Genomic DNA, 10,533 nt, shown 5'->3' on the forward strand with positions numbered 1-10,533 from the left:
TTACATAACATAAATATAATAGAAAAATATTATTTCTACATACAAACCCCGTTTCCATATGAGTTGGGAAATTGTGTTAGATGTAAATATAAACGGAATACAATGATTTGCAAATCATTTTCAACCCATATTCAGCTGAATATGCTACAAAGACAACATATTTGATGTTCAAACTGGTAAACATTTTTTTTTGCAAATAATCATTAACTTTACAATTTGATGCCAGCAAAACGTGACAAAGTAGTTGGGAAAGGTGGCAATAAATACTGATAAAGTTGAGGAATGCTCATCAAACACTTATTTGGAACATCCCACAGGTGTGCAGGCAAATTGGGAACAGGTAGGTGCCATGATTGGGTATAAAAGTAGATTCCATGAAATGCTCAGTCATTCACAAACAAGGATGGGGCGAGGGTCACCACTTTGTCAACAAATGCATCAGCAAATTGTTGAACAGTTTAAGAAAAACCTTTCTCAACCAGCTATTGCAAGGAATTTAGGGATTTCACCATCTACGGTCCGTAACATCATCAAAGGGTTCAGAGAATCTGGAGAAATCACTGCACGTAAGCAGCTAAGCCCGTGACCTTCGATCCCTCAGGCTGTAATGCATCAACAAGCGACATCAGTGTGTAAAGGATCTCACCACATGGGCTCAAAAACACTTCAGAAACCCACTGTCAGTAACTACAGTTGGTCGCTACATCTGTAAGTGCAAGTTAAAACTCTCCTATGCAAGGCGAAAACCGTTTATCAACAACACCCAGAATCCCCGTTGGCTTCGCTGGGCCTGAGCTCATCTAAGATGGACTGATACAAAGTGGAAAAGTGTTCTGTGGTCTGACGAGTCCACATTTCAAATTGTTTTTGGAAACTGTGGACGTCGTGTCCTCCGGACCAAAGAGAAAAAGAACCATCCGGATTGTTATAGGCACAAAGTTTAAAAGCCAGCATCTGTGATGGTATGGGGGTGTATTAGTGCCCAAGACATGGGTAACTTACACATCTGTGAAGTCGCCATTTATACTGAAAGGTACATACAGGTTTTGGAGCAACATATGTTGCCATCCAAGCAACGTTACCATGGACGCCCCTGCTTATTTCAGCAGACAATGCCAAGCCACGTGTTACATCAACGTGGCTTCATAGTAAAAGAGTGCGGGTACTAGACTGGCCTGCCTGTAGTCCAGACCTGTCTCCCATTGAAAATGTGTGCCGCATTATGAAGCCTAAAATACCACAACGGAGACCCCCGGACTGTTGAACAACTTAAGCTGTACATCAAGCAAGAATGGGAAAGAATTCCACCTGAGAAGCTTAAAAAATGTGTCTCCTTAGTTCCCAAACGTTTACTGAGTGTTGTTAAAAGGAAAGGCCATGTAACACAGTGGTGAACATGCCCTTTCCCAACTACTTTGGCACGTGTTGCAGCAATGAAATTCTAAGTTAATTATTATTTGCAAAAAAAAATAAAGTTTATGAGTTTGAACATCAAATATCTTGTCTTTGTAGCATATTCAACTGAATATGGGTTGAAAAGGATTTGCAAATCATTGTATTCCGTTTATATTTACATCTAACACAATTTCCCAACTCGTATGGAAATGGGGTTTGTAAAATAAATAACATAGCTGTGCAAATAATACAAAATGTATCAAACTCAGATAAAAAAATACATTTGCAGGCAGGCACTTTGTGATTTCCCTTCCTGGTTCGATGACCCACCCTATCTTGCCTCTGATTGGCCTGTCCGTAACCAATCGTGACTAATCATAGTAAACAACCAACCAATCGTGGATGTTCTTATAGTGCAAGCACATCTTGGAAGGAGGAAGGAGGAAGGTGAGTGGTTTAGTAGCCCATGGAGGGGGAGCGGGGGAGAGCAAGGAACACAACAAATAAGCGACGTTTGGGAATTTTAACGTGAAATAAATGATATCGATATTACGATATTTTCTTAATTCATAACGTGTCTAAAAATATATCGATACATCTTACAAACTCGATATATCGCCCAGCCGTAGTCTGTATTACGAAATAAGTAACGTGTGTAACAATGCATTATTATGTAATGTAATACACATTCACCTCATTATTACATAATGCCACATTTAAAAAATGTTTTAATTCCTTTTGTAATAACCTGTTACGTATTTCAAAAGCTATTTCAAAATGGGGGTGCTGTACTTCTTTAATACAATGTAACAATTTGGTGCATTATAAACCATAGAATGTGATGCCTTAATTATAAAAACTATCAAAGCAGCACAAAACATCTGGATCATGGCACGATTATAGCAATGGTCATCCCACGCAGTCAACTCATTGTCCTGCACAGCTGACAGGCGGTCTACATCGCCACAGATCTATCACTTGCAGAGTAGAGCTCCCAGGCCTGGGCCTCCTGGCTCTCAGTAACAAACCTCAGCAATCTTGAAAGTACTCAGCTCAACGCTACCAGAGCCATTACTGCCTACTACCAGTCCACTCCTGAAGACTTTGTCCTGAAAAAGGCCCACCTCATTCCACGAGAGCCCCCCTACAAAACCATGTCGCTTCTATAGGCGGACGACTGACTCCAGCAAGCTGAATCACGCAGACTCTAATCGTCTGACGGCGAAAGACTGGCACAGCTCAACTGTTCTTTGAACATAGAATACCTCAACTTGCTCCTCAGCGATTAGTCGGTGAAACACGTCCCCTTCCCCCCTGAGAACGCCAACCCCCGGCACCTATCTTCCTGACGCCCGCAGATAAATCGATGCCGCAAACAGTCCAGTTGGAGAAAGTCCAGCATACCATCAATGAGGTGGGTGAAAGCGACTTGCAGATCTCCAGTTGGCGTCCCCACCAATGGAGGAGCCATGATGATGATACTCAGGGGACAAGAAGTCCTTCATGGATGGCCCGGGAGTCTGTAGCAGTTTCTTCTCGGCAGAAAAAACGACACCTGAAGCCGTCTTAACCTGGCTTAAGAGTACAGAAAATTGGATCTCACACCCATCGCCTGTGATTTAGAAACACTTGTCGAAGCAGTTGATAACCCAAACTTGCAAGAAAGGGACCCAAAGGGACTGCAGATTTTTTGAGACTTTGCACACTGCAATCCTCCAGATGGATCCAGATGGATCCTTTAACAGGGAAGGCTGTCATCCGGCGGGGAAATAAGCTCCCCAACTGCGAACACCCCCACTCCCAAGCCCTGTTCACATGCAAATGCAACATCACCGAAGGAAGTATCCTAAGGATGGAGGACCTCACCCATATCGTCCGATTCCGCAGCAGCCATTATCCAACCCTCTGCAGATGGACGCACCTCACAGGGAAGTCAGACTCTGATGTCTGCCCACTCTGTGGGGGAGAGTTTGAATCTTCAGAGCGTCTTTGGCTCCTTCGATACCTCCCACCATAATATTGCGTATTATACTCAATGGTTAACTGGACATCTTTATGTGCTCGACGCCTCAATCATTGGTATGTGTTCATCTACAAAACCATTCTGGGTATCACTCCATCTTATCTGTCTTGTCTTTTAACAAAGAAACAAGGAAGTCACAATCTTCGTTCAATGAATGTTCTGCAATTTGTCGTCCGCAAAGTAAGAACTGAACTGGGCAAGAAAGCATTTAGGTTTTCAGCAGCGAAGGCTTGGAATAACCTACAATCGAATATTAAACTTCAAACCCTTGTTACATTGATTTAGTTTAAAGCTTCTGTGAAAGGACTGCAGTCTACCTTGTCTGTATGCACATGTGCTATGTGAGCAAGTTTTAATGTTGTAAATGTGATGTTTTATGTGTTGTTTACTCTTTTTAATGTAACCTTGCTGCTGCCCTCTTGGCCAGGTCTCCCTTGGAAAAGAGATCTTTGATCTCAACGGGATTTTTACCTGGTTAAATAAAAGCTAAATAAATAAAAACCATCATTGCGCCATCGTAACATCCTTCAACCAATACCAAGCAACAGTGCATCTAAGGTCCATTCTCAGGCGTTCGCAGTGATGCCACATCAACAATAACAGCACAGCTCTTAAGGCGTAGGGAAATTAGGTTTACACTATCTGCTGTCATCCGTTAGAAGAACACTATTTATTTTGTCCACTGCTTGAAGCGTCCAGTCGTTCAAAGATCAACAGCTTGTAGTTCTTTCCTCATAACCACCATTTCTCAGGCATGCAAATGCATAAAGTCGCTTCAATTTATTTTTGTTGAATCTTCAATTTAGGATAAAAGTCCTTACTTCAGTGACATCTTGATCGTTTTGAATTTGTTGAAGTACTGTAGTATATGAAAGCAAAAATATATACAGGTATACTGTATATTGTGCATTGTATAGAGACTGTAACAATGTAAATGTCTTTAATTCCCTATGTTATTGTTTTTTTCTTTCTTTTATAGGTGTAGAAGGCATTGCACAAGCTTACTCTGCTTGTCTACCCCACATTCGTTTTTACGGGCCAACAAACTTTGCTCCAATTATTAACCACGTAGCCCGTTTTGCTGCCCAGGCCCTTCAACAAGAGAAAGCAGCGGTAGGTGCCAACATCTTGCGTTTTCACATGTTAATTGTCTGCTTAACACCCTACTGAAAATGCAACAATGTCGACTATTTGCAAAGAATGTTGTAATTCTTGCATAGTACGCAGAGAACCCGATTTTCTTAATATTCTGTTTTCGACTGAAATTTTTGCTCCAATTTTCGTATTTGTATTGTACGTACAAACTAGCCTGTTTGCTGCGTAACATTTCGTGGAATCAAATGCCCAAACAGAAGGGATCACATTGATGACTCAATCTCTGATAAAGAAGGTGAGATACACTATTGCAGTGGTTCTCAAACTTGTTTTCACTAAGTACCACCTCAGAAAACACTTGGATCGCCAAGTACCACAAACATTATTTATAAAAACTTTTAAAATATGTAAAACTATTTCATTATTATTACTTTAAGCAAAAGGAAACTAGTTAGTTTAGAAAATATCTCAGTGAAACACGGAAGATCCAACCAAAACATCTGGTCTTACTCGAGCATTAGCAAAAGCTAGAAATTAACCTAACTTTTTTTCCAATAATGGGAAGAAAGAAAGTGAGTGTGAAGGACAGTGCTGAGAAGTAGAAGCTGATGATATTTATTGAATTAGATCAAATTAAACATGACCGCCTGTGGAGTAGATTCGGCAAAGCAGTCCGAGGTGCAGGGGCGTCACTAGCTTTTAAGTACAGGGGGGGCTTAGCCCCCAGGAGATGCACAGGATGTGAGCGAACGTAGCGCACAAGCACAAAACCTCACAAACGGCTAACAAAGACTTAGAAATTATTCATTGTTATTATTATTATTTCAGTCGGTTTATTTTCAATCTGTGTTTAGTACAACAACAAACATGGGTTTGCACAGTGACATTTTGTTTACAGCATCAACAAGAAACAATTACTTGCATGATCCTTCAAGATACACTGAAACACAATGAAAGTCATAGCATTAGCCTCTATGTTATTACTTCACAACATAGAGGCTAATGCCACGACTTTCGCTCACAATACAATAATTGTTTGTTCCCAAATATTTTGAAGTTGCACAGATTACATTTTGGGCACATATGTGACTAAAATGGTTGTAAATTCAAGCCCTGGAAATATTAATTACTTGAATTAAAGTAATATCTGGATCGGGATAATTTGGCTTATATATAATATATTTATATATATATATATATATATATATATATATATATATATATATATATATATATATATATATATATATATATATATATTATGGCAAGTCGTTAAGGAAATTAAATATATATGGAAGTCTGAATAGAAATGAGAAACGTTTATATATACTGTAATTAAGAAAGACTTAGAGTCTGTCTGCTGATCTGAAAAAGAGCCAAAGCTGTCAAAGAGCTGAGGGACCATCTTCAAATTTCAATGCTGAAACAAATAATGCAAACAACAAAATGTAACTTCCGTCGTCCCGGGGACGGTAAAAAAAAATGCACGGGACGTATTTATTCATTTTACATTTTATATTAAATGTCTTGGTTTTTCCTCCCTCTGAAAAGTTTAACAAGCCATCCTATAACAATACAACAGCTATTAATGTAACAATACAATAAAACAAATATATTTAATGATGTTTTTTTCATTATTTTAACAATAGGCTAATGTATATTACTTTATATGGATTCTACAAGAAACACAAAACTTAAAAACTAAATTATTTACAATTGCAGACACAAGGTTTCGTGCAGCTTCACTCATTGTAAAGGAAGACGGAAGTCCACGCAGGAGAAAAATGACTACAAAGATGATGTCTGGGTTTTTCTTATATATATATATATAAATACATATTAAGTCTTTCATACATATATATATATATATATATATATATATATATATATATATATATATATATATATATATATATATATATATACATATACATATATTAATAAGGTTATCCAAAAAATAGTGCTCGATACCGTAGTAGAGCGCAATATATGTATGTGTGGGGGAAAAAAATCACAAGACTACTTCATCTCTACAGGCCTGTTTCATGAGGGGGTTCCCTCAATCATCAGGAGATTTTAATGGGAGCATTCACATACCATGGTTTATATAGGGCACAGAGTGGGTGGGTACAGGCTGGTGTAGGGGCGTGGTGATTGGCTCATGTGTTACCTAGGAGGTGTTTCCGTCTGTGGCGGCATGCTGATACAATTTCGCTGCGCTTGTTGAGGGATGACTGGTCTGGACAATATATAATAAACAGTTTCTCTTTCAAGCATAGGTTGCATCTTTTATTACCACTATTGTAAGGTGTGCTGGATGCAAGAATTTGCCATGTTATTGAATATTCAACATTATTGTCTTTGAGGTCCCAAATGTGTTTGCTGAGTTCTGTGGTATTCCGCAGGTTTTGGTTCCTGAAAGAAGCCTTGTGATTGTTCCATCTGGTTTTAAACTCTCCCTCGGTTAATCCTACATATGTGTCGGATGTGTTAATGTCCTTGCGTGTTACCTTAGATTGGTAGACAACTGATGTTTGTAAGCACCCCCCGTTGAGAGGGCAATCAGGTTTCTTGCGGCAGTTACAGCCTTTGTTGGTTTTGGGGTCGCTCTGTCCGGGGGCCGACGGCTCATTTGCAATTGTTTTGTTGTGGTTTGAGATGATTTGTCGTATATTGTTCATACAGCTGTAGCTCAATTTAATGTTGTTCTTGTTGAATACTTTTCTTAGGCTGTTGCTTTTGGGAAAGTGTTTGTCAATCAGAGTGAGGAATTTGTGGCCAATGTTAGTTGAGACGTTTTTGCTGTATGGGGGGTTGTACCAGATGATGTTGTTTCGTTTTCTGTTCTTTTTTGGTTGGTTTCCAGGCGTGGGTTCATAGGTGAGGGTGAAATTGTATCCGCTTTCATCAAGGGCTTTTTGGTATGGGGGGGTTGCTTGGTCAAATTCAGCTTTGCTAGATGACAGCATCGATAGCCTTTTATTAATTCCGGTAGGTATTCTTTTCGTGGTGGTGGGCGGGTGGTTGCTGTCATGGTGCACGTATTGGAGTGTTGTGTTGGATTTCGTGAATGGTTGGTAGCTGTTATTTCTCAGGTTGAAAGTGACGTCGAGGAAGTTGACGGTTTGCTTGTTGGCTTCAATCGTGATCCGTAGGCCGTTCTCTTTGAAAATTTGGCATATGCGCTTCTTGGTATTCTCGCTGCTCCTTGGCGAGGCGCGACACACTGCCAGTCCGTCATCACGGTAAATACCAAGGTTCAGGTTGAGGCTAGCGAGCTGGGAGAGGAGGAAACTCCCAACGAGTTCACACGTTTCTGCTCCGTCAAAACTTCCCATAGTGACGTCAAATGTTGCATTGTTCTTTTTTTGCCATGGTGTACTGTTGTGGATGAGAATGGAGTTTTTTGCGTGGATGATGATGTTTCTTTCGTTGCCTGTGATTGAGTCGTAGTCTGAGGCGAAGTCTAGTGCTTGAGTCAGTAGGTCTTGCGTGATGGAAGGGTAAAATTCTTCGATATCGAAGGAGATAAAGTTGTGCTGTTGTTTGTCTTGGATGTTGTTGAACCATTTGATTACTGCTGCTGTATTTCTCCATTGGTTGAGTGGTGTTTTGTCCTTGATTTTTGTGTTGACTCTGTCCAGGATTATTTTGCTGATTTTTCCTATTTCAGATTTAGTTGGGTTTATTAGTCGGCATGTTGGGTTATTTGCGAAGTTGGGTTTGTGGTCCTTCAATGTGATGAAGGCTTCCTTGTTGGCTGTGGCGTCCACCCTGTCCTCAAATTGACATTTGTTGAGCACTGTACGACGATCAGAAATGGAAAAATTCAACATCGACTACTCCACGAAGAACATTCCCATACCCGCGCAGAATGACTACAGGCTAAGGCTCATAGAAAAGACGGAACACTTCCTAAGAAGGATGCGGTGGAAAGCACATTTTTTCCTCCACCCTGAAACAAAAGGAACGCAAAAGAAAACTTACGGATTCAAATCTACCAAGAACCCACCCACAGTTGAGGAACTAAAGGATTTTGAGAACGACATGCTCAAAATGATACAATCAGTCAAATTCAAGCCAATCCGCAACCCACTCCTCACCAAGCTGAAAAATGACAAGGAGCGCATCAAGAAAGTAAACAACCTCATCATAGCTGCCGATAAAACCACAAACTTCTACAGAATGGACATACCAGAACATAACACCTTACTGGACAGAAGCATCACCAAATCATACAAAAAAGCACAACCCAACACCTTACAAAACATCCACCTGGAAAATAAAAGGATCGCGGCTGAACTGGACATTGAGGACAGGGTGGACGCCACAGCCAACAAGGAAGCCTTCATCACATTGAAGGACCACAAACCCAACTTCGCAAATAACCCAACATGCCGACTAATAAACCCAACTAAATCTGAAATAGGAAAAATCAGCAAAATAATCCTGGACAGAGTCAACACAAAAATCAAGGACAAAACACCACTCAACCAATGGAGAAATACAGCAGCAGTAATCAAATGGTTCAACAACATCCAAGACAAACAACAGCACAACTTTATCTCCTTTGATATCGAAGAATTTTACCCTTCCATCACGCAAGACCTACTGTCCTCAATGTCCAGTTCAGCCGCGATCCTTTTATTTTCCAGGTGGATGTTCTGTAAGGTGTTGGGTTGTGCTTTTTTGTATGATTTGGTGATGCTTCTGTCCAGTAAGGTGTTATGTTCTGGTATGTCCATTCTGTAGAAGTTTGTGGTTTTATCGGCAGCTATGATGAGGTTGTTTACTTTCTTGATGCGCTCCTTGTCATTTTTCAGCTTGGTGAGGAGTGGGTTGCGGACTGGCTTGAATTTGACTGATTGTATCATTTTGAGCATGTCGTTCTCAAAATCCTTTAGTTCCTCAACTGTGGGTGGGTTCTTGGTAGATTTGAATCCGTAAGTTTTCTTTTGCGTTCCTTTTGTTTCAGGGTGGAGGAAAAAATGTGCTTTCCACTGCATCCTTCTTAGGAAGTGTTCCGTCTTTTCTATGAGCCTTAGCCTGTAGTCATTCTGCGCGGGTATGGGAATGTTCTTCGTGGAGTAGTCGATGTTGAATTTTTCCATTTCTGATCGTCGTACAGTGCTCAACAAATGTCAATTTGAGGACAGGGTGGACGCCACAGCCAACAAGGAAGCCTTCATCACATTGAAGGACCACAAACCCAACTTCGCAAATAACCCAACATGCCGACTAATAAACCCAACTAAATCTGAAATAGGAAAAATCAGCAAAATAATCCTGGACAGAGTCAACACAAAAATCAAGGACAAAACACCACTCAACCAATGGAGAAATACAGCAGCAGTAATCAAATGGTTCAACAACATCCAAGACAAACAACAGCACAACTTTATCTCCTTCGATATCGAAGAATTTTACCCTTCCATCACGCAAGACCTACTGACTCAAGCACTAGACTTCGCCTCAGACTACGACTCAATCACAGGCAACGAAAGAAACATCATCATCCACGCAAAAAACTCCATTCTCATCCACAACAGTACACCATGGCAAAAAAAGAACAATGCAACATTTGACGTCACTATGGGAAGTTTTGACGGAGCAGAAACGTGTGAACTCGTTGGGAGTTTCCTCCTCTCCCAGCTCGCTAGCCTCAACCTGAACCTTGGTATTTACCGTGATGACGGACTGGCAGTGTGTCGCGCCTCGCCAAGGAGCAGCGAGAATACCAAGAAGCGCATATGCCAAATTTTCAAAGAGAACGGCCTACGGATCACGATTGAAGCCAACAAGCAAACCGTCAACTTCCTCGACGTCACTTTCAACCTGAGAAATAACAGCTACCAACCATTCACGAAATCCAACACAACACTCCAATACGTGCACCATGACAGCAACCACCCGCCCACCACCACGAAAAGAATACCTACCGGAATTAATAAAAGGCTATCGATGCTGTCATCTAGCAAAGCTGAATTTGACCAAGCAACCCCCCCGTACCAAAAAGCCCT

At 40.7% G+C, this 10,533-nt stretch overlaps 1 protein-coding gene across 2 annotated transcripts in view; it reads left to right on the forward strand.

Moving 5' to 3' along the window:
• Positions 1-10,533, forward strand: part of cpne2 (copine II) — a 103,879-nt gene that overhangs the window by 77,723 nt on the left and 15,623 nt on the right. For both annotated transcript variants that reach the window (XM_061969852.2, XM_061969853.2), the window contains one exon: positions 4,398-4,531. In XM_061969852.2, coding sequence (XP_061825836.1) covers positions 4,398-4,531 — 134 coding nt within the window. The remainder of the gene's footprint in view (positions 1-4,397; positions 4,532-10,533) is intronic.

This window comes from Nerophis lumbriciformis, linkage group LG10 (genome assembly GCF_033978685.3).
Source record: "Nerophis lumbriciformis linkage group LG10, RoL_Nlum_v2.1, whole genome shotgun sequence".
NCBI lineage: Eukaryota > Metazoa > Chordata > Actinopteri > Syngnathiformes > Syngnathidae > Nerophis > Nerophis lumbriciformis.